Here is a 25724-nt window from a genome sequence, read left to right on the forward strand (position 1 = left end):
AGACATAAGAGATTTCTTTACTTTAAGAAATATGTAGTAGAGGTAGTCTTCAATTTTTGACCACAATTGAGCCCAAAATTTCTGTTGCTAAGCAAGATATTTGTTAAGTGAGTATTGCCCCATTTTATGACTTTTCTGCCACAGTTGTTAAGTGAATCACTGCAGTTCTTAACTTAGTAACACCCCAGCTCTATGCCGTCCTATTTAGTCACAGTTTCAAACCGTGCACATGCATGCAAGCCGTGCACGTGTGTGCAAGCCATGCATGCGATCAGAGCATATGTGCGGAAGGCTGAGCACATGTGTGGACGTGCACACACTCGCATTTGCTAACCAGTAGGGAAAGTAAGTGAATACCACCCCTGGTTGTTAAGTGAATCTAGCTATCCCATTGACTTTGTCAGAAGTTTGCAAAAAGTCGTCACATGATCCAGGAACACTGCAACTGTCTTAAATATGAGTCAGTTGCCAAGTGTTTGAATTTAATCACATGACTGTGAGGATGCTGCAACAGTCATAAGTATGAAAAACAGTCTAAAGTCACTTTTTTCAATGTTGTGATAACTTTGAATCAGTGATGGGATACGACCGGTATGCCCTGGTACGGGCATACCAGTGCCTGGTGTGAGCACCAGGTACTGCTCCGGTACGGTGCTCCAGAGGGCCCACCCGCCTGCCTGGCCATCCTTACCTGTATTTGAGCCAATCGGGGCTTAAGCGCAAGGAACGTACGCACACAGAGCGTACGGCGCCTGTGCGATGCTCCGCTGATCAGCTAGAGCGTCATGGGTGGTAAATATGCATGCGTGCGCTGCCGGTTGCAATAGGATCGGGAACCTACCACTGCTTTAAATGGTCAGCTAAATGAAATATTGTATGTCAGAGGCTATCTGCATTGCATTGTCATGCTCCTTTTTGAAGAATTGCTTATCCCAAACTAATGATATTCAGCGTTGCAGTCAGGCATTAGTAACAATTGAGTGTGGAAATCTGCTCTCCTTTGAAGCCAGGAAAGAAACAGGGTAATTTCCATTTTCTTCCATGTTATATAACCATTAAAATATATTAGATTGATTTAAAAAATGCTCAGAAGTATCCTTTTACTTATTCTTTCCCAGTAACATGTTCCTCTTTGTGCTATAGGAAGGTATATATTAAATAATGTGTGAATTATAAGTAAAATTCCATCTCCAGTTAATTATTATTTCACCAGGAATTAAAACAAATCACTCCTGAAATATTGAAGAATAGTATATGTTTCTATTTTTAACTTAAAAACTCAGTTTTATGATAACTGTTTTCTATAAAATATATGTATTATTAATTTACCATAATAATATAACTTTTATGCATACTTATCTACTCTGACTGCATTTCATGGAATTAAAAGGGTATGGGTATAGGCTATATTCCATGAGTGTTAGAATGACATTCAAAGGTGAAGAAAAATTTTAAAGGGTAAAATTTTTAATTTTAGGGTATTTTAATTGTTTTATTTTATTGTTACTGCTTTTTAACCTTATGGCTATTATTATTATTTATGAATTGTAAAAATGTTGTATGTATTTACCTCCTCCGTGCCATATGCTTGTATTTAATTGTACGCTGCCCCGAGTCCCTTCGTGGAGAGGGAGCGACTTATAAATTGAATAAATAAATAAATAAATAAAGGAAGGTGAAAGGTAGGTTTTGGAGTATAACTATTATTTCAGTAGAGATAGGGATAATTCTTGCTCAGGACAGGATCCTGAATAATATTTTTATAGAGTATGCAGCACATATATGAACCCCCTTCATATATATAATTAGGCTTCAGTGGGGGAGAGCTAGGAGGTTCTTATATACATACTCATGATGTTGTTGTTTTTTAAAAGTATGCTTCCACTACTGATTTTATTATATATTGAATCTTTTCTAGGAATTTTGATCCTTTCCCTTAAGACGTTTCAAACTTTTGGTAGCTATTTTATCTGAGTGTCATAGTATTATGCTTTAAAGATAGTCATGATAAGTAGTAATATGCTATTGGACATTTATTTTAATATAAGTGTTCTCTATATCTTCCCCTAATCTCACAGATATTAACCACAATGTCAGTTCTCTAAATGATTCTTTGGACAATTTAAGGGATGGGATAAGGATTGCTGTTTTTTAGGCAGATAGGAATTATAGTACCTCTTTCTGATAAAGGGATTCAAGGGGTCTCCAATTGCATTAGAAAAACAGTTAAAACCATACAATTTAATTAGAAACCAAACAAAAACATATTAGAGCAACACAGTACAAATTATAACCACAATTGAGCTCAAAATTTCTGTTACTAAGCGAGACATTTGTTAAGTGCATTTTGCCCCATTTTACAATCTTTCTTGCCACAGTGAATCAATGCAGTTGTTAAGTTAGTAACAGTTATTATGTGAATCAGGCTTTCCCATTGACTTTGCTTATCAGAAGGTCACAAAAGGTGATCACATGACCCCGGGATGCTTCAACTATCAGTCAGTCACTAAACAAACTTATAAGTAGAGGGTAATCTCAAACAAGGAATGCTAAAATACTGGCAATTGTTTGAAACGTTACATCTTTACCTAGTAAGCTGCTGGAATTAGAGGCACAAAATTCTGTAAGTTGCATTCAGAATTCTGAATGCATATAGAAATAATATATCAAGGAATAAAACCCTGATTTACTGTTTTTATCAATGATTTTCTGAGAGAAATTCTCAGACACAAGTTTCAAGTGGCACAGTCCAAAGGCGCTGTTTAAATTGATGTTAAATTCACCCTATTTAATATTTCAGGCAAAATTTCTGTTATCATGTAACTATTTTGAGATTTCATGTGAATAATGTTAATACACAATTTCAGTTGGGAGTAAGTTATATTAATTGTGTTTTTCTTCGACACAGGAACACTTATTAGGCGCCATCGGATTCCACTACCGCCTCCTAATGAAGATCAGTTTTATACTGTTGATTATTTCAACCTTGACATTGATGTCGTATTTTATGGCCAAAGATACAAAATTACAGACTGTGATCAGTTCACTAAAAATTTCTTGAGAAAGATGGGAGTCAAAGTAAATCCCCCGTTGGAACATCCTGATGATCCCTATACGAAAGGACGCCAGAAGGTTAGATGAAAGAATGGCTGACAAAACTATAGTTTGTAGGGTAAAATTAAGAACAGTTTGTACATAACAAACAAGGAAAATTTCATGTTGGGAAAGGAATCCTCCTTAAGAAGAGGTCTTACGTTAATAATCCATATTTAATTACATTTCTTGTATTGGTTTGCATCTATTTCTTATTACATACTTATTCTCTCAGAACATGACCAGAAGTATAGCTTAAAATTATGTTTGCCATCACTATAAATAATGCTATAAAATTTGGTGCTTTTATCAATGAGTAAACCAGATTAAATTGCCAGTATCTTCATATGTTGTGCTTAGTATTCAAACAATATCCAGAATGTGTTAGATAGCTTGTAAAATCTCTTGCCTTCTCATTTGCAAATGAAATTTTGAATAGTAGACCAAGGATGTTAGTGTTCAAAAGTACTGCAGATAATAAAGTTCCTTTAATACTTTTTAAAATTCTGCAATCTTAGGAGTAAGAATGATTATATATACAGTGGAACCTGTTTAAAAGAAACGTATAATGAACTATAAATGTTTCTTTAACTTAATTTGATTGAAAGGCCCATTTTTCAACACATATCAGCTTAGAACATAGTAAGCATAATAGCAAGCCTCTCTTCAATTGCAGTAGTAATTATTTTATTTCTCTGATAAAAGGCACTGATTGAATCTTTGTAGTCTACATTTTCTTTGATAATTTTCAATTAACATCAATCAGCTATGTAGCTTGCAATTTGCTTGTTGTCTGGCAGCTGACTCTGTTTCAAGATACTGATACTGTCCATTTTGTACTTCATATTTCAATATGTGACTTGGTCGTTCATTTGTGTACCCGGGGCAGCAGAAATGTCTGGCAACATCAAGGGCAACTGGGCAGACTTTTTAAGATAGCAGTGTTCACCTTCATATAAGAGAGGGGGATAGAAAAGGTATCTAAACATTGCCTGCCCCTCAACAACATCTGGATAGTTTATCGTAGCTAGCAGATCATCCCCTTAACAGTCAAGAATCAAGGGGGTGGGATCAAGAATAGATTTTGCAGTCAAAACTGCTCTGCTGAAGAACTCTACCCACTGGAATAAATAAATGCCTCATGAAGTTCTGCTTTCCTCTCAGCAAATCCTGGTATATAATAATTGTCAGCACCTATTTTCCAATTCTCACCAGCACATTTGAAGACAAGAAGGCTTTCTGTGAAGACCTGAATCAAATTATTTGAATAAGCTTTGACAATGACAAATTCATCATTTTGGCCGATTTCAACACTAGGTTGAGGAAAACAACTTGGACACATTCCTTGTGAGATTTATTATAGGAGAAAATGTGGCGTTTATATTAAAGGAAGCAGAAGGAAAATAGGCACTGGAGATGAATTAGATTAAAAAGAAGTAAGAGCTGAAGGTTTCTCTCTAGTAGGACCTATTGCCTAAAACTGAGTAGCTGTTAATTCAGGGAGGTTGATACCAAAAGAGGAATTTGCTGAATGTTTACAATTACTTTGTAAAATGTAACACAGTGCAACAGAATTCCCATTATATGAATCTGCCCAAATGTGTTCTTGTATGTATCCCCCTTTGAGACAATTTAATTTAAATTCTAATCTTGCTGATACTTTTAAACATTTTGGCAGTTGTTTTATTGTTCTGGAAGGGATTGTAAAATATGTAATATATTCAAAGCTGCTTGGCTTTAAAGCCTGGAACTTAATAATAAACATAAAATAATAGCTACCCTAAGGAGAGATTTCATGAAATAAATCAACTGAACAGACATTAGTTGACCTACCTTAACCTACTGAAAACCCTCAATGCAATTTATCACAAACCTAGCTGTACTTTACCTTACTAGAATGAATATGCGGAATATTTATAGTTTATCTTGTAATACACGTTTGAATCAATGTATTAGCACTAAAACCTTTTACATAGATTTTTAATTGGGATTCTCCTAGCTTAAACGTAACTGCACTATGGTAACTGTCAGATTAATTTAATACCAATTTCTGTTATCATTTGTCCTTTCCTATGTTGCATAACAATTAATTTACAATAGAACAAAAGACAATGGAATAAAACTGATGGAAAAGAGTAGACGCCTTTATGTTGTCCCAAGATGTTTTTTCAAGAAGCAATTGGACGCCCGAACCGGAGGGAACCAGCTGAATACCAACTCTGATTTACACTCTTTCTAGGGTATTTGTGTTGGCTTTCTAGCTTTGTCAATGAACAATTTGGCCTCTTCAAATTTTTATCTGTCCTTTTACCTCATTGCTGCCATTTCTTCAGACCATTTTCTTCCATTCAAAATGTGTTTCTATTTTCACAAACTGCAATTGGACTTTTTTCTTTTTTTCTTTTGAAGACATTTGACTTCTCATCCCAGAAGCTTCTTCAGCTCTGACTGGGTGGGTTATGGGAGCTGAAGAAGCCAAACGCCTTCAAAGAAAAATAAAGACCAGCTGCCTCTTGGAAAAAGCACCTTTGGGACAACCATGACCTGGATGACTGAAAATCTCCATAGATACTCCTTTATGTTACAGAATTGTAGATAAGGAGCCATCTAACTGGTGGCTGAACATATAGAGTTCTGCGGTCATCATAGTAAATGCCAAGAGATTATGAATTAATTTCTGAAAGCCATTGTTAAGAATAGGGACAGTGGATTTAATCTAAGTTTTCTTAAATCAAGAATTATGGATTATTCCTAATTATACTATAACAGACAAAATAAAAAAGCAGCTGTTAGGGCACTGAAACATAGTTTTGTGTAGTAGTTCTTTTTTTGTCTGGGACAGGATCAGTAATTGCTGATTGAAAGGCTTTTCTATGCTGAACTTATAACTACTGAGAGCTTGCACATATGCACGCATGTCTTTACTCAGTTTCATACAGACTTATTTATACTTCTGTGATGCTTGCTTGTTTTCTCTTAATTATATTTCAATGTTAACTCAGCAAAGAGTGGAAACTCTGTTTCCCTAAATGTTTAGAACAAGATACAAAGATGTTTTACACACATCTTATAAATGGCACAAATGATGTATCTGGAAATCGATGTCCATAATTGGTTATGCACAGGGACCAGATTAAAATACATACTGGATTGACTAGTAATATTTTCACTTTATTATCTGCACTGCGCTTCTCTTTTCAGTTGGCTCACTGAGAATGTGTGATATTACAAAAAGTTCAGTAGTGGCAACTGACCATCCTTTTTTTTTCTAAATCCATCTGATTCTGCACACACATGTATGCACACAGACACATAGAATCTAGAGAATTTTAGCACAATTAAATATTAATATATTCAGAAGAAAAAAATAAGCTCATGAGCAGCAGGGAAATTTTGCCACAGCTGGCCATTTAGATTAAGTAGCCCTTGTGCACAAATATTTTGTGTACCCTCAGTCCTATTAACAGAGCAATCCTACACTATTGCATCTACTCAAATTATCACTGATTTCTTTTGGTGTTTACTCCACAGTAAATGATTGTAGGATTGTTTCTTAAATCTCTACAGCCTAGTGACTGGGAGTAATGGGTAGCAGATTTGAGATAGAAATTGTTCTTAATTGACCTGTGATGTAGCCTACAGAATACATGTGTTTACTATTGCTAATGTTAACTTACAGTACTACTGCTACTACTATTTTAGCTGGCATATAAAATAATTGAGTGGCAATCTTAAAATACCTAAATCTGGCAAACTAATTGATTTGTTTTCCAGGAGAATGATTATATTAATCCATGGAAAATTTAGAAACTGATTGGAGTTGTTATAATAGTACACTGTAAGATTTATGTGTATTTAATTGATAAATGCGGCATCTATTACTGAAAGGAGAGTTTACCATTTTCCCCTCACAATCTTTTTGATCTAGTCTTTTTTGCTCATTTATTCATTTTAGTGCTTTATCGCTTGTGTAATGAATGATTTAAGTTGAGCAATGTACTGACAGCTCCTAATCCACATTAACTCCTATACCTGTTAACAGTTTCTCCCTCTTTCTTGCCACCAAATGCCGCGGCAGTTTTTTTTAATCATGCAACCGTCATCCTAGTTCCTTATTTTTAAAATCAGCTTGCATGATTAAAAGAGCACATATGCCTTTCTGTTTACCATTTTATTTCTTTATTTTCATAATTGAATAGATTAAACTAAGAGACATTGAATTGTTGAAAGCAATTCAATATAGCCCTACTAGAGCACCTAGCTTTACTATTCAATTCTCCAAGTCTGTGTTGCTTCATAATAAAAGGAAACTTTGCTTCTTTCACTACAGTTCAGTTGATCTGGATCTGATTCACACAACATGCTAAGCCATAATGTAATTTGTTTAGTTTTGGATTAGCGTTCTAAGTTAAACCATGGCTTTAAATAATGTCTTATATCTTATGTGAACCCGGTGAATAGTGATGTAATAAACCATAGGGTTAGGGTTACAAAATGTAGTTTAGATTGAAATATAAATCTAGTAGATTCCTATGTTGGAAAGGGGCTTGGACTAGAGCAGTGATGGCTAACCTTTTTGTCCTCGTGTGTTGAAAGCACGTGCACATGCGATAGCATGCGTGCCCACACCCATCATGCAATGCACGTGCAACATCACCACCCCATGTGCCCTGCCACCTGTGCATTCTCATGTGACCCCCCCTGTGTTCCCTTACCCCCCACAATGCACACGCGACTCCCCCACGCCCCGTTTTGGCCCTAGCAGGCCTCCCTGAAGCCTCCTGGGATAAAAATGGGGCGCAGGGGGCACCGCACCCCTAACTCATGTGCATGTGACCTCCCTCACCCACACATGTGCGGCAGAGACTCAAAAATCAGATTGGCAGAGGGAGGCTCGCGCACATACTCAGTGGAGCTGAGTTGGGATGATGATTTGCGTGCCCGCAGAGAGGGCTCCACGTGCCACCTGTGGCATGCATGCCATAGGTTTGCCATCATGGCACTAGAGGATCTTAAGGTTCTTCCCAGCCTTATACTTCATGATCATTTTATTAATATTTTAAAGTTTGGTTGCTCAGTCATTGTTTGGGGCTTATAGGATAATAGTCTAACAACATTTTATGCCTTTCTATCTGCCTTTTTTCTCCTTGATTCCAGCACCCCCTCCCACTTCCTCTTCAGTGATGTCATAATATCTAAGGTTAGTGTTCTGAAGAGGCAGGGATGTTAATCCTGTTCCCGGTAGAAGTTTATTGCTTGCTTCCTTCACTCACATTTCATTAATTTGATTTTGAAATCAAATTCAGGTTCCAAATTGAAGGTAATATCATTTACATTAGCGGTGGGATTCACTAACCTTCCCTACCGGTTCATAAATGTGAGCGTCTGCACATGCGCAGTGCTCTTGCATTACATCAGGGTGGGTGGGCAAAGCCTCCCACAGCCGCCGCTACCGGTTCACCCGAGCCAGAGAGAACCAGCTGAATACCAACTCTGATTTACACTGTTTCTAGGGTATTTGTATTGGCTTTCTAGCTTTGTCAATGAACAATTTGGTCTCTTCAAATTTTTATCTGTCCTTTTACCTCATTGCTGCCATTTCTTCAGACCATTTTCTTCCATTCAAAATGTGTTTCTATTTTCACAAACTGCTTTTTGTATAGTCTCGTTACCTCCAATTATTCACTTAATGTGGCTTTCAATACATTTATTTTGTCTCTGAACCTTCCTTATAGACGTATTGTAGCAAGTTACTAATACTGAAATAATACTAATGGGTGTATTTTGAGAACAGAACCATTTTATTTTTTATTTTATTTTATAGGCATAATGTTGCAAGCTACTAGTATTAAATAATACTAAAAGGTTCATTCTGAAAACAAGAACCAATACCTACTTGGATAAGAAACTTTATAATACCCCTTCAGAACATGAAAAAGAATGTTTACAAATGAAGAAAATATATCTGACAAAAATGTGCCTGGGACACATTTTTGCATACAAAAAATGGGATTGTGTATTGAGATATTGGAAGATAGTAATCTTGCCCTGAGGTTGTTAGGGGCTGGATGGGGAGCAACGGGTTGAAACTAAACCCTTGCAAGACCAAATGGCTCTGGGTTTGGGGTTTGTTGGCTCGGGAGAATTGCCACCTTTGGTCTTGGATGGGGTTGCACTACCCCAAACAGACCCTGTGCATAATCTGAGGGTTCTCCTGGACTCAAACTCCTGCTCAAAGAGCAGGTGGAGGTTGTGGCCAGGAGGCCTTTGCGCAACTGTGGGTTGTACGCCAGTTACGCCTTTCCTGGACCATCAATCCCTACTCACAGTCACTCATGCCCTAGTCACTTTCCGTCTTGACTATTGCAACACGGTCTACATGGGGCTGCCCTTGAATAGCATCCGGAAGCTCCAGTTGGTGCAAAATGCAGTGGCCCACATGCTTTTGTGTAGACCCCACTGTGCACATGTATTACCTCTCCTGGGGGAGCTGCATTGGCTGCCAATTTGCTTCTAGGTGCAATTTAAGGTGCTGGTTGTCACCTTTAATTGCTTGGGACCTTCATGTCTTCAGACCAGGTTATCTGAGGGACGATTCTTGCCGGTCACCTCTACCTGACCCATCAGTGGGGAGGCAGGGAATGTGGTGGGTCCTATCCCCTAGGGAAATACACCTGGTGGAACCCAGAAGAAGAGCCTTCTTTGTGGTGGCTCCCTCTCTCTGGAACATCATTCCCCCAGAGATTAGAATGATCTCCACTCAAACACTCTTCTGGAAGGTGCTGAAAACCTGGTTTTGCCAGCGGGCCTGGGGAACCCAGAGCAGGATGGAGCTCATTAAATGCCTTGTGTTTAAAATTATGGGGGTAATTTTAATTTTATTACATTAATTTATTTGATTCTTTTTTATTAGTTTTATTGTTTTAAATGAGATTTTATATTTTGTAAGCCGCTTTGAGTCACCATGTGCAAATAGGCGGCAATATAAATTAAATAAACAAACAAACAAATTTCCAGTTTTGAGATGTAAAAGTTCTTCATAAAAAGGGGAAAAAATGAAACCTTGATACTTGGGCTCACTATTGAAATTGTTCCTGGATGGTTACTATAGCATATATTTCATTTGCTATAACAAAATTGAAATGTGTATTTTTTATACTAAAAATGTATAGGAGAAGCATTGAAAAAATTATGGTTTTAGCTATGAAGACTGGTACTATGAGACATTGTAAAAGTTACTAACACATTGAGATTTTTATGTTCATAACAATAGTAATTAAAAAAATTCTTTTCTGATCTACAGTTGATAGATAGTATGACACCATTGCGTCCCTATGAGCGCTTTGATACACTTCGCCAGTTTCTGGAACATGAGGGACATGTTTTACGTTTTTACGGTGTTTGGGATGACACTGAAACAATGTTTGGGGACATTCGAGAAGTGGTGCTACATTATTTTTTGGCTGATGATACAATTGAAATAAAAGAAGTGATACCTATAAATTCTGGCCGGGATGCTGTACCTCTATTCCTCAATAGACAGAAACTACCAAAGGTAAATGCGTATGTGAAAATATATGATTTGATATTTGGCAGGGTTGGAATGCATTTATACATTTGTTCCATTTGCTGTCTTTTTCAATGAAATAAATATTTATATATGTAGTTAGATGGACATAAAATGTAGGTTTTATGTGAAACAGACATTTATTACCTTATAAAATTTCAGATGCAGGTAGTTCTTGACTTATTATTGGGTGATCTCATGGGTCATTAGGTGAATGGAATCCCAACTAAATAGCACCAGTTGCTTCAGAGAGGGTGGGAAAAACATCTGGATGCCCAATGTAGGGCTAAGGATAAGATGAGGTGTTGCAGCAGATGCAATTCTGCCATGGCTTTGGAGGTCAGCTGGCTTCAGACAGAGGCCATTAGCACACATATTTACATACCTTTTTATATATTTGCATAGATTTACGTAGGCAGATGGAGGGAGTTGCAGTGCCCCAGCAGTTGTAAGTGTGGCTGAGCTACCAATCTCCTGACTTTTAATCACATGATCGTAAGAATACTGCAACAGCTGTAACTTCAGGCATGGGTCGCAATTCCATTCAGTTAGCACCAGTGTAATTCGAACAGTTGCTGAATGAATGGTCAGTTCATTCATACGTCGAGCACTCTTCATCAGGGACGTGCGGTCAGGGGAGGCAGGGGAGGCAGAGCCTCACCTCTCATCATGAAATAATAATATATAATAATAATATCCACAAGGGAGTTTCATTAGTGCTTCCTGATGACGTCACCAGCCTCACCAGCCATAAACCTCACTGCACGTCACTGCTCTTCATACTAGATAATCCTGGCTGCTCTCTTTAGTTAGCCTGGTATTTACATATATTAATAGTCTGTCTTTTACCTGAACCCCAGTTTGCTCCAGTTGGAATATATCAGCCTGGTACAATTACAGATCGAACAGTTTTGAATGTGCTTGGAGGGCTAGTTGGGAATAAAGGGCGTTATATTCTGGATAATCGTAAGGTAAGATATTTTCGACAATTATAATTTACAAAATTCCACTATATTTAAATTGTCTTTCTATGATGGTAATTTGAGTAAGCAGGTTGGGTGAAAATGTGATTTGGGAGAAGATGTATAATTTAATACAAAAATATAATCTCATACAAAAATATATTTCTCAAAACAGAAGCTTGTCAAGAAACTTCAAAATAAAATAACTGATATAACCTTTAGTGTATATATTTCTCCTTTCTCCACTCCCCAATTATTAGACAGGAGCAGTGTATCAGGAATTTTATAAAGACTGTGACCTGAGAATAGGAGCAACAATCAATGTTTGGGGACGAAAAATAATTCTCTGTGATTGTGATGAATTTTCCAAAGAATATTATAAGACAAAGTATGGAATCAGTAAGTAAAAATACCAATATTTTAATTTTAAATTGGGCATTTTTCAAGGTTGGTTTTTCAATCCATTGAGAACCTCCATTATTGTAGTGCACATTTTAACAATAACATCTATATCGGAACCCAAGCAATTGGAGATGAATACTTTTATTAATATCCTTGTTTGCCAAAGATTCTGTCATATCTGAGCCCCTTGGATTTCATGTACTTTTGCCTCTAGTTATATTGCCCAGAAATTATCAAAGGTTGATACCAAATTAAAACTTGTAATGAGATAAAAGAAAAAATATGATTTTCTCTTTTGAAAAAATGAATATGAAAATATGAGAATAATCATATTTAATAGTACATTAAAAATAAATAAAATCAAATAACTTAAGACTAGGGATGTCAAGCTCAGTTTCATTGAGGGCTGTATCAGCATTATAGTTGCCCTCAAAGGACCAGTTGTATGTAAGACTATGACAACTCACAGCTGCCAGGTGGGTGTGGCTGGATAGGTGTGGCTGGATGGTCACGGCTGGGTTGCCGCAACTAGGTGGGCATGGCTGGGTGTGACCGGCTCAACTTCCTCACTGAGTGCAGTTGACCAGGGATGGCTAGGTTGGGATGCAACAAGTTGTACTGGCTAACTCAATGTGGGGCCAGTTTGGTGCCCTACAAGCACACGCGCACACACGCGCACACACACCACGCTAAAGGAAATGTTCTTATCCCAATCCCAGACATCGTTGGCATTTCCCTGTCCAGCAAAGTAGGAGGCAGAGGACAATACTACTACTTGTAGAAGCACAGAGTAGAAAGTTTGCAGGAAGCAATTTCCTCCCAGTCCAACTTCTGCATTGACAGATCTCTGGAGAGCAAGAGGAGGTGGCGGGGGAGGAGAGCTTCCCTCCACGCTTCCACATGCAGCAGCATTGTCCTGTGCCTCCTGTGGGGGTCCAGTCAAGACTGGGAGGGGGGATCTGGAGGTCTCCAGTGGAGGAAGGGGAGACCAGGGTGAGCATCAAAACCTCGTTCACTGAAGGAGCCTTGCCGTCACTCTCACTGCCACACAAAGGACCCCTGGAAGGCAGCTGGGCTGCACGGCGGTCTATGCAACGGAGGGAAATGCCCAGCCTGGGCCTTAAGCTCCTGGGGGACTGGGACCCAGCAGACCAGCCCCACCCTGCTTCCCTGAGGGGGTGCCCAGTCGCACTTACCTCCTCCTTGAGGTTGCTGCTGGTGTGCTCTCTCTCCCTGGCCAGGTTGCTCACGGTGGGTGCAGGATGGGAAAGTGCATTAGTCAGAGGGACGCCCACTCCCTCTCCGTGCAAAGAGACCTGGCTTTGTAAGCAAATCATCCTCAGCGATGGAATGGGAGACGACGAGGAGAGGGGGAAGGGGGCAAGGGGGAAGGGGGCAAGGGGATGGCAAAAGGGCAGTAGGACTGCTGTTGGCCAAGTGCTAAGGCAGGATTTCTCTCAGACCCTCCCTCCCTATCTTTCCAATCTTCTTCCATCTTCCCTTCATCCATCCCTCCTTCCCTCCTTGTGTGCCCAGAAAGAGATGAAGGGAGGGAGGGGGAGGGGGTGGCAGAACTGCCGGTGGCCATGGTTTTCCCATGTGGGGGTGGACGGTGGGCTGCAATGGCGAGCAAGCCATTGAGGTAGCAGTGATACTGGTAGCTGCTGCTGCTGCCCCCAAGCTGATCTACATTAACATCGTGGTAGCCCACCCAGGCCTTAGATCTAGGCCAGTGGGCCACCCTGGATGCCAGTCCCCACGTGCTCGCCACCTACTGAGCTGGGCTGGGCTGTGGTAGAGGCAGGGGGGCTGCTGCTCGCTGTCTCCAGGCAGCCCCACAGGCCAGATCTAACCACATGAGGCCTATGGGCCTTGTATTTGACATGTCTGCTTTAGGTCAATGGGCAGCCCATAGGCTCTTTGTGGCCTCTAAATCTCCTGAGGAGCAGTCCATTGAAATAAGTTACTGTGCACAGTTTTTGATATTTTTTTATGAGTGAAGATTTGCAGTATGCATATCACACAATTTAATACTGAAACTTGCAAATACGTTCAAAAATAAAGTGTTATCCTGCCCACTCCAATAACATGACCAGCTCTCCCCATGAGTGCTTTAATTGAATAAGTAAATAAATGCAAAACCAATTTGGAACCTGAATTTGATTTCAAAATCAAATTAATGAAATGTGAGTGAAGGAGTGTTCTACTCCAAACATGGACTTGAATTTTGACTCCTATTACTTTACTCTTCAAGTGAAGTAAGAATTAACCAGCCTTCTTTAACTGATTCACTTTTTTGTTTATTCAATGTTAGACAAACTGGTGTCTGAATAACAGATTATACCAGATTGCAATAAAACTTGGTCATGGGAACTCTATTAGAGAAACAGCCGCCATTGCAAAACCTAAGTTTAAGTCCTTTAAGTTTGAAATAATTTCTCTTGGAGAGTTAAATGTGAATTTAAATAGCCCGCTGCATTGAAAACTATTATCTGTAAGAATAAGCTATTTGTTTCAGCCTGATCATCTCCGTGTTTTATGATTTCTACTGGACACTCACCAGCTGAAAGGAATGCATGGTTGCTTGTGAGAAAGATTTATTTTCACATCCTGCCCTGCAGCAGTGCTTCTGAGAGAATGAGAAAAGCCACAGAAACAGTTGCTTCTTATCTATTAGAATCTGCAGACTAGAGCAGCAAAAATACTCAAGTAAATTAGTAAAATAAATGCATCTGAGAGATCAACATAATGTATTGCTTTCAGTTTCAAGCTGAGCTTGTTGTGATCTGCAGTTGTTGGTGCAAGGTAGAAGAACTGGCTTTCCATTTTTACAATGGTTCTCTTGGAAGAACCATTTAAATGTAGTTCCTGTTAGCCCATCTTCAAGAAGTGCACTAGGTGGCACTGTTGGAATGCAAGGAAGATCTTAATCAGCAATCTATTCGTTATGCAAGTCCTGAAATTCAGATTCGGGAACAAGATAACTGCACATTAGAAAGGTTTTTGTTCTCAAGGAACATATCCCATTTATCGTTTGGAATATGTTATTATGTTATTCCCCTTTGGTATAAACAACATAATGCAGAGAAAATAAAAAGCAGTAAGCAAAAGAAATTGAAGCCAGGAGATAAGAGAAAAAATAGAGCTCTTAACTAAATTTAATTTATATCAATCCTGTTCAGTATAACTTCACATCTTTCAGTCTTGGGAAGCTATTCTTTCTTTCACTATGTTCATTTACTGATTCATGCATTATCTTTTGTCGTGTTTTTAACCTCTCTCAGTCTTTGTCAGCTCTATTTATGGTAATCACAATTTTCTTAGCCCTCTCCTTCCCTTCAATCCACTCATTTGTTTGTGATTTATTCTCTTTATTAGACCAAACCACACAATGGACTTCTTTTGTACTGAGTACTAATTTTTATATTCAATCTTTTCTAACTCTTTGGATATCTTTATTAATTACATTTTTAATTTATCCATACTTGATGTTACTCAATTATTGAGTGCCCAGATACTTGTAGGTTTCATCCTGATGGCTCCTAATGGTTTGATTTCAATTTGTAATTTTCCATAAAACTTCAAATCATCCATCTAAAGTACATGTGATATTTTATTAGAACTTTTTGCTGATTTGTATTCAAGATTTGTGGGGTTTTTTTCAAAATCACTGAAAGTGGGATCACAGCAATGACAAATAATAAGGGTAATATTGAGTCACCTTGGAAGATGCCTTTCCTAATGATAAACCCATATTTTTCATTTCCAGTCACCAGTTCTGCCTTCCACTGCTTCATTATTTTTTATACAGACATTCTAATGTTTCGATTGGCACCAGTTGTTTGCAAACATTTGATAATCCTATATAGTAATCAATCAAATGCCTTTTTATAATCAATTCAGACCATATGAAAATTTGCTTTTTGTGTTTTGCAATTCTCCAAAACCATTTTATCACTCAGAATTTGATCTTTTGTATCTCTGCTTTTCCTTTTATTTCTTTTCTTTTATATTGAAAGGATGTTATTTTCTTCTAAATAACCTTGCATTTTACCTGCCATCATGCTGGTGAGTAATTTAAACATTGGCAAGCATATTGTTGGCCTGTAGTTTCTTGGTATGTTGCTGGCCTGTAGTTTCTTTCACTGGTTTTTTTTTAAAAATCAAATTAGTATTGGCCAATTATTGGAATAGTTCATTAGGCCGTTTAGCTATAGTTGGATGTAAGCTTGTCAACTATTTGAGCCAAAAGCTATGGAATTGATAATTTCCAGGAGTTATCTAATTTTTAATCATTTTCACTTGATTTTTAACAATTTCTGCTCATATTATTGGCTCTTCCATTTGATTTGTAGTAAATTCATTTTCAAATTCTTTTATCCATCTTGCATTCTTTTTGAGTTTCCCATGTGCCTTTCTAAAACGATTGTTTCCCTTTTATTTGGTTTTCTATTTTCAGAATTTCTGTTGCCATTTATACTTCGGTAGAATCATTTCTGGTCTGATTAAAATAGATGATTTTATTTAAATTGTATGGTCTACTCTATCCATCAGTGTTCCCCACTATTATTATTATTTGCTGCTTTATGATTTCTAAAAATTGATTTCTTCTACTTTTCTTGTGCTAAGACAGCGGTTCTCAAATAGTGGGGCGCGCCCCCCTGGGGGGGCGCGAGGCTCCGTAAAGGGGGGCGCGAAGGCTCCCTTTCCATCTGGGTGCAACGGCGGCGAAGGCGTGGGCGAGGCATAATATATCCCGCCTGGAAGTGGCAGCACTTCGGACTGTGGATTTTCATTGGAGCCGCGGGCTGGAGCTGTGCAAGAAGCCTGCTCGGGTGGGGGTGGGAGGGAGGGAAGCATGGGACCGCCCGTCTTCGCCACCGCGTAGCTCGCCTCCCCGCCAGCAGCTCCACCGCCAGCATTCCGTCTGGAAGCGGAAGCACAACAGCCGCTGTTGGGGAAGGGACAAAGGGGCGGCAGTCGCCCGATCTTGCCACCGCCACCCCTTCGCCCCTGGTAACGGCGACTGTTGTGCTGCTGTTTCCAGCTGGGATGCTGGAGGAGCTGCTGGCAGGGAGGGAGGGAAGAAGGGCAGAAGGGAGGTGGAAGGAAGGAAAGAAAAGCAGACACGCCAGAGGGAAAGAGGAAAGAAGGCAAGCAGGCAGGAAGGAGGCAGAAGGAAGGAGGGAAGAATGGAACTGGAAGGGAGGCAGGGAAGGAGGGAGGGAGAAAGGAAGGATAGGAGGATAAGGAAAGAGGAAAGAAGGCAGGCAGGCAGAAGGGAGGGAGGTGCAAGGAAGGAAGGAAGCATAGATAAGCAGGAGGGAAAGAAGGCAGGCAGGCAGGAGGAAAGAGGAAGGAGGGAACTGGAAGGGAGGCAGGGAAGGAGGGAGGGAGAAAGGAAGGATAGGAGGATAGGGAAAGAGGAAAGAAGGCAGGCAGGCAGAAGGGAGGGAGGTGCAAGGAAGGAAGGAAGCATAGATAAGCAGGAGGGAAAGAAGGCAGGCAGGCAGGAGGAAAGAGGGAGGAGGGAACTGGAAGGGAGGCAGGGAAGGAGGGAGGGAGAAAGGAAGGATAGGAGGATAGGGAAAGAGGAAAGAAGGCAGGCAGGCAGAAGGGAGGGAGGTGCAAGGAAAGAAGAAAGCATAGATAAGCAGGAGGGAAAGAAGGCAGGCAGGCAGGAGGAAAGAGGAAGGAGGGAACTGGAAGGGAGGCAGGGAAGGAGGGAGGGAGAAAGGAAGGATAGGAGGATAGGGAAAGAGGAAAGAAGGCAGGCAGGCAGAAGGGAGGGAGGTGCAAGGAAGGAAGAAAGCATAGATAAGCAGAAGGGAAAGAAGGCAGGCAGGCAGGGGGAAAGAGGAAGGAGGGAACTGGAAGGGAGGCAGGAAGGAAGGGAAGGAGGAAGGGTGGGTGGAAGGAAGGATAGACAAGTAAGAGGGAAAGAGGAAAGAAAGCATGTGACTACGGTGGGAGACGAGGAAAGACCGGTGTGCTATGTTATGCAGAGGTGTACTTATAACAATTTTATAGACAAATGATACTATTTACAGTCGCGCGGGGGGGGGGGGGGCGAAATGTTTTCTTCTTCCTAGGGGGGGCATGACAGAAAATAATTGAGAAGCACTGTGCTAAGAGAATATTTTTTTTATTAGGCTTATCTTTTTCCTTATATTTTTCAGGTTTTGCTCTTTCATATTCTTTAAATTACTTACATCTGATCTTAATTTCTTTATTTTGATCTCCAATCTGCTCTTCCATTTTGGGATTGCATATGATTCTGCTTTGGGTTTTGAAAATTGATATTCAATTTTTCTATAATCACCACTGTTGTACTGTAGGCACTGATTGGTCTGTTTGATACATGTTATTTTAATCTTTGCAAGGGTTTTATTTACATTCTTTATTATAGGTGTCAGATCTTTTGGGGGCATTACATTCAATGAAGACAATTTTGTCTTTCTACTGATAATTCTGCATATGTCATAATTTTCTCTTTTAATCCTTCTCTAAGGGAGGGGTCAATTCATAGGTTGTTTCTAGTGTTTCATATAATACAGAGATTATTATAAGTATGATAGTAGTACTGTTAGCAGCAATACTGCTTGACTCCCAGTAACACTTCATAAATGTATAGTTATAATGTATGGGTCCTTGGTGCTCTTTGAGCTTGATTGTTTTCTTGCAGACATTTCATTACCCAAATTAGGTAACATAATCGTACTAGCCCTGATGATGTTACCTAGTTTGGGAATAAAACATCTGCAAGAAAACAATTAAGCTCAAAGAGCATCAAGGATCCTTCATTTCAACCCTGACCTACAAATATTCTCCTTTATTAACTGTAATTTAGTTGAGCTCAGTGAGAATAAATTGGTTTACCCATGTAATGTTAGGGCAGGATGGTTACATAGCTGGCTGGAGTAAAATGTTATGAAATATATCATAGTTATGAAATTATTACAGGTAAACTTTAGTGATCTGTATTTATATTTAAAAGACTAAAATAATCTAAATGTAATGATGTGAATAAGGGTCCATTTTCTAGAATAATATATAGTTATTGTTAGCAATGTATAATTTTTTCCTATCTATAAAAAATAGCAATAGCACTTAGACTTATATACTGCCTCATAGTGCTCATTTTACTGACTAGGTAAACATACAGGAAGCAAAGGGAACTATCAACGGTGATATGCAAGGAAAAATCTTTACAAAAATTCCTGTTTAGAGAAATGTCTTATTCTTAAAACATATCTTATGACTTTTTTAAAAAATGAAAATTATTTTATTTTAATAGATGTGTGGTATATATATAAAATGTAAGCACTAATATTCAGGAACTAATCTGAAATATGTTGATTTGCTACTTGTGTTTAACAGAGGATTTTACTCCAGTTCCATACAAGACAGCACCTCCTCTGAAAATAGAAAGAGTGATTCCTCCGTATAGTGGTTTTGGATCTGAAGAAGACTCTCTTTGCTCTTGCCTTGGCTTACTTCCTAAACCTCCCCAAAAGGACTTCAAGAAATTCATGGAAAAAGACAGGTATCTGAATAAAAGTGCTACTCAGAACCTTTTTTCTCCATTTGAATGAGAGACAGGAAGAGATGGTCATTTTTTTCATAATGTCAAAACAAATGGACAATTGTAGCAGGCATATTTTCTGTCTGGTAGACAACAAATCCTATTAGCAAAGTTTTGATCTCCTAATATTGATCTCCTAATATATTTTCATTAATATCAAATATGTATAATAAAATTCTAAGAACCACCATAGTCCACTTATCTCTCCTGGCCTCTACTCTGTAATCATTTATATATCCTATATCAGTGATGGCAAACCTTTTTCACCTCAAGTGCCAAAAGCACAAGTGGGTGCACTATTGCGCTCACTCATGTGCCTACCTCCATAACTTGATGCCCCCCGCTCCGTGCCCCCTGCACATGCGCACATGACCACCACCACCCACCCCTGCTGCCCGTGCATGTGCGCACTGCTTTCTTGGAGCCTGAGGAGGGCGAGAACGGCCTCCCTGCCCCCCCAAGGCCCTTTGGAGGCCAGAAACAGCCCGTTTTCTGACTTCTGGTTTGCATGTTTGGCTGTTTTTCACCCTCCAGAAGCCTCGAGAGCGAAAACCAACCCAACACGCAAACCGGAAGTTTAGGAACGGACTTCCGGGTTGCCCAGAGGGCCATTTTTCACCCTCCGGAGGCTTCAGGGAAGCCTCTGGAGGGCAAAAAGCATCTGAAAATGAAGGCCTAAATCAGCTGGGCAGCGTGCACATGTCCGCTGGAGCTGACAGGGCAACACCTCACGTGCCCTCAGAAATAGCTCCGTGTGTCACCTGTGGCCATAGGTTTGCCATCACGGTCCTATATCATGCTCTATTTTGCAACGTAGTCTGGAATTTACAAAGCAATTTTTGGAATTAGGACATCTGAATCATTATATACTGCATGGGTAAATTTTGTGAATTAATGGAGAAATCCTTGCTATGGAATTTCCCCACAGATTTGAATTCTTTCCTTATAGAGGACAATTACAAATCAGTATGGTTCATGATCATCTCCCCAAAACTTCCTAGGAATATTTTTTGAGCAATCAAACTCCTTTTTTCAAATATATTTATATTATGTAACTGTCCCTAAACTCTGAAGAGCACTAATTTTAGTATGCTGCAATGTACTTCCCACAGCAGTTTTGGACGCCCAACATTGAATTAATATAAATCCTGACTATGGGATGTTATTTTACAAATTGAAATTATCTGTTTCTCCAGGTAAAGAGAAAATGAAACAATTTTGAAAGTCTTTTCTTCTGCTTTTTCAGACAAGGCCTTGAAAGCAATATTTTGCGGTTCCTTGCACAACATATTACTTCTGATCCCATCGCTAAGGATCGGAAGTTCATTATTTCTTATTTTCTAAGTGATGACACAATATCAGTGTTTGAACCTCCTCAAAGAAATACAGGTAAGATAATAATTCTGTTACAAGCAACTCTGTTAATGAAGAGGATAGAGATTGTCCTTTACTTACAACTGTGATTAGGACTGAATTTCTGTCACTAAGTGATGCAGTCTAAGGCATTAGTGCATTACTTAGCAAAACCAATCCCTGCAATCCTTGTTGTTTTTGTTATCTGAATTCCACAGTTGTTGCATTGGATATAAAATCTACACATCCCTGTTAAAATGTCAGTTTTGAGATGTAAAAAAAATATTAGACCGAGATAAATCACTTCAGATTTTTTCCACCTTTAATATAACATGTAAGCCATACAATTTAATTGAAAAACAAACTGAAAACGTTTGGAGAGTGGGGTGGATTAAAAACAAAAAACTTACAATAATATGGTTGCATAAGTGTGGACACTCTCTTATAAATAGGAATGTTTTGGTAGTATGTGAGCTCTTATTATTTGGTCAGATCTGTTTTGGTAGTTTGGGGGGAATGATATTTTATCATATGTAAGTATATAGATATATAGGTAAATGTTTTCAAGTTAAAGATGTAGCGGTTATATTACATCACTTATTTCAAAATCATCTGACAATGGGGGGAAAATATTGATCACCGTATTTTTCAGAGTATAAGACGCACCTTTTTCCCCTCAAAAAAGAGGCTGAAAATCTGGGTGCACTTATACACTGAATACAGCATTTTTTGCCTCCCGAAATTCCGCCCCTTCACCAAAATGGTCATGCAAAGCCTGTAGAAGGTTTTCAGAGAGCTCCTGGGGGCTGGGGAAGGCAGAAATGAGTGAAAAACGGGCCATTTTTTGCTCAATCCCCCCCCCCCCCAGCCCCCATGAGTACTCAATAAGCCTCCTAAAGGCTATGCATGCAATTTTTTTGACAGAAAATGGGCCTGTTTTCATCAAAAATGGGCCGTTTTCTACTAGTTTTTTGTGGGGGCCACCCCCCAGGAACACTCTGCAAGCCCCCTAAAGGCTATTCATACCTTTTTTGGGGAGGTTTGCAAAGTGGAAAAACTTTTTTTTTTAAATTGCCTCTTCAAAACCTTGGTGCATTTTATACTCCGGTGTGTCTTATACTCCGAAAAATACAGTATATCAGGCATAGAAATAGTCAAGAGAATTCTATTCAATGACTGGAAATGTATTATCCCAGATATCAAAAGCTGGATTCAAGAAATCCATAACATTAATTTTTGAAAAGGCTGTTTTTTTCTACTCATTAAAAAATGACACAATGGATTTTATTGGCATAGATTTTATAATATCTTACAACACATATATAGAATGTATAATCTGACACATTGTTATTAAATTTAATAAGAATGTTCCATTTCTTATTTTATTCTTTTTATTTTATTTTTGTTTAGGTGTCATAACTTATATTGTAACTTGTATTATTGGAAATGTGTATTAATTTCTATCTTTTTGCATTGCAATAAAATTATAAAATAAAATTCAAATAATTTGAGTTAATGTTTTCCTAATTTGAATCCAGTCTGCTGTAATCCTAGTTTCTCCCAAAGGGATGGTATGATTCTCAGTTGCTCATGAAAACTTTTAAAAATTGTGAGTTTGATCACTGTGCTGAAATAAAAGAAGAATGTTGTTTGATTATGTTAATATCATGAATATAACAAGAAATCTGGGGCAAGGAGGAAATGAATGTTAATGATTGTTATGTTAATGATTGGCTATGAAAAATTCAATATGAGTGAGTGAAATGTATGAATCTTGTTTTATTTTCATGTATGACTTACATTCAAAATATCTAGTATGGTTTTCTCATTATAGGAGTAATTGGTGGGAAATTCTTGGAAAGAAGTCGCATTAAAAAGCCTGGGCAAGAGCTTTATAAAAGTGAGCCATCTGAATACTACACAGCTAAGGACCTGTTTGTTGGAGCTAAAGTGTGTTTCCATGGCCACGTCCTTCTTTTGGTGGATGCTGATGAATATGCTTTCAACTACATGGAGAAGCATGCAAATGAGGCAAGCTATATTTGCTAATCCTTATTTGTCTTTGCAGGCATATGTGATTTTATTATCTTGCCTAAATAAGGGTGGCTCTGAAGATCTTTGTTTATATGTTGAGGATGAAAACAGCCATCATTGTTTGATTTTGTTAAAAAAAAAAGTTCTATGAGTAACTCATGCCACATTCATTGTGAGTTTGGTAAATGCCATGGAGTTTATTTTGTGCCTGATGACTGAAGTTTACAGACTGATTTTTCATAATGTTCTAATCCTACCTTTGTTTTAAGAAAGGAATAATAATAGTAACAAAAAAGGGAACTACTGATAAGGGCTGTGTTGTACCAGTTTATTTTCCTATACAAAATGCAAAGGAGCTAAAAAGCTAAGCAAACAAAATCCCTCAGAATATTTGATAATTGTTATGACTGCTTGTTTGCTATAGTATTCATGTAAAGCCTATTGGATAAAGAACAGCTAAACAATGAAAAGATAAAACTAGCCTGATGAAAAATTTGGCAGAATTGTAAGGATTTTTTTTTTACTTTTTACTTTTAATCCAGAAACTAAACAGTATTATATATTATTTCTATTTGATGCTTATAGCTACTTGATGTATTCTGTTGAAGTAGACTTATTTTAATAGCCATATGTTGTGATAACATTTTCTCAAATTAGAAAAGAATTTACAATGCCATTGTACAAATATATACAAGTGAAAATAAGAAATACTAAAATTCATATCCATTTTAAACATATTGGAGATCATGCTACAATTGTTGCCCAACAGCATAGATCTGATGTGTCTTAGCTTTTGTCTTGAATGCAAATTAGATGCAGGACAAAATGGTATCTCACTTTTTAAAACCATTACCATTTGTTTTTGCCAATTATTTGTATTAGTGCACAACGAATGTTTTTAGATTTTCTCACTCACTGGAAACTATTGGTATTTTCAGTAGGAAAATATTGAATATCACTAGGAGAGCAGAGTAAAGCAAGTACAAGTCTTACAAAGATTAGTCTAATTTCTTAAATTTAAAATTTAAAGATAAATTATATCATAACATAGTTTCATAATTTCTTCACCATATGGTGAAATTGTACTTGACATCCAGAACTGGCATCATTGGGTAAGTCCAAGTTCTGTGCAAGCTGTTTGTTCTGTTCAGTTCTTTAACTTCTGGTTTTTGTTTTCTGAACTCTAGTAATAACATTTTCATATTAACAATCTGACAAATTGTCTTGCTTTCAAGGTAATATTGCCTGGATATGTTTTGCTGTCTGAAATCCTCACAGAACAAGCCAATAGTTATAAAAATACTAAGTTTCTAAAATACCTTCTCCCTAATACTTTGGGGGGGAGGGCTTCAAGATGGTTTTTGATTCCTAGTAACTAGTCCTTGCAATTTTCTTGGAAAAGAATTTTTTGAAATGGTTTGCCATTGCCTCCTTTCTAGTATTGACAAGAGTAGCTGGCCCAAACTTACCCAGCTGATTTCATGCCTAAGGCAGGATTAGAACCAATACTCTTCCAATTTCTAGCCTGATGCCTTAACCTCAGCCATTAAATTGGCTCTCCATTAATGCTATTATCCATGCTAAAACTCAGGAAAGAGCAGTGGTGAGATGCAGATTGAAACTGCTGACTTTCCATATAAGAAAACTGGGAGAGTACATGTGCAGTCTGACAGTATATTGGCAAATGATTCTGAAGTAAATCCTGGCATTCTTAATAAGTAGTAATTTGGAATGTAATTCAATGGATATACGTCATAAGGAAAAAATAACTTTGTGTCATTAGAATTCAGTCTTGCACCATATAGTATTAGGTTAAAAGATACAGCAAAATCAACCTTGAACCTCCCTCTTTTTTTTTCTAGTATGCTATGGCCAATATTAACGTAATCCTGAACAAATTGAAAGTTATAGGAGAACCTCGGTCAAGAGAGATTAAACAGATTTTTGCAGCCGCTGATCCTCAGAACACTTACATGATCGATTATGATGAGTTCAGGTAAGATTCGAAGCATCCAAGCAAATAGCAATTTAATTCATTTAAATTTTAATATGGCATATATGAATTTGGCTGAGAGAGTGATTGAACCAAACTTACCCAGCTGGCTTTCATGACTGAAGCAGGACTTGAACTCATGATCTCTTTTGTTGTATTAATTCTGTCAGAGTCTCTTGTTTATGAAGATAGAGAAATAGAGGGAGATAATTAATTTAGCTATAGATGTTCTCTGTTGCATGGGCCACAAAAACTAGTACAAAGTATTTTGTAATGCTACCACAATTCTTATGTAGAAAATTGTTAAACAAAATGAGCTTTCTAACATATGAGCTATTATACTCTTAACTATTCATCCATTTAGCCAGCATGTTTTGTTTTAATTGACCCTATTATGAAAGATTTTTCCCAGAGCAGAAAAGGCAATTAAACCTTGGTCATTCTATACATAGATCAAAATGTTTGTTCATAATTATAGGCAATATTGTAAGTTCATAACAATATATTTCAAAAGTACCTTTCCAAAAGCCTTCCATTAACACCACGGTCCTTGCATACTTTAAGTACCTTCAGTAAATAACAAAATGCAGGTGAATTCAACATGCCATTTTTTAACCCTATGCTTTTCCAGTAGAGTAGAGGGAGGGGTCACGCGTGGGTTTAACACAGCCTGATTGGTCCATTAAACTGAGAGAAAACTTCTTAACCTTCTGTCTCTCTTATTGGTTCCCAGTT

At 38.1% G+C, this 25724-nt stretch overlaps 1 protein-coding gene across 1 annotated transcript in view; it reads left to right on the forward strand.

Moving 5' to 3' along the window:
• Nucleotides 1-25724, forward strand: part of EFHC2 (EF-hand domain containing 2) — a 70036-nt gene that overhangs the window by 10155 nt on the left and 34157 nt on the right. Inside the window, exons 4-11 of the mRNA XM_081951364.1 lie at nt 2909-3132; nt 10397-10648; nt 11521-11631; nt 11883-12021; nt 19405-19570; nt 20856-20998; nt 22797-22993; nt 24859-24992. Of these exons, the coding sequence (XP_081807490.1) occupies nt 2909-3132; nt 10397-10648; nt 11521-11631; nt 11883-12021; nt 19405-19570; nt 20856-20998; nt 22797-22993; nt 24859-24992 (1366 nt within the window). The remainder of the gene's footprint in view (nt 1-2908; nt 3133-10396; nt 10649-11520; nt 11632-11882; nt 12022-19404; nt 19571-20855; nt 20999-22796; nt 22994-24858; nt 24993-25724) is intronic.

Source organism: Natrix helvetica (assembly GCF_964273705.1).
Source record: "Natrix helvetica genome assembly, chromosome: 4".
Classification (NCBI taxonomy): domain Eukaryota; kingdom Metazoa; phylum Chordata; class Lepidosauria; order Squamata; family Natricidae; genus Natrix; species Natrix helvetica.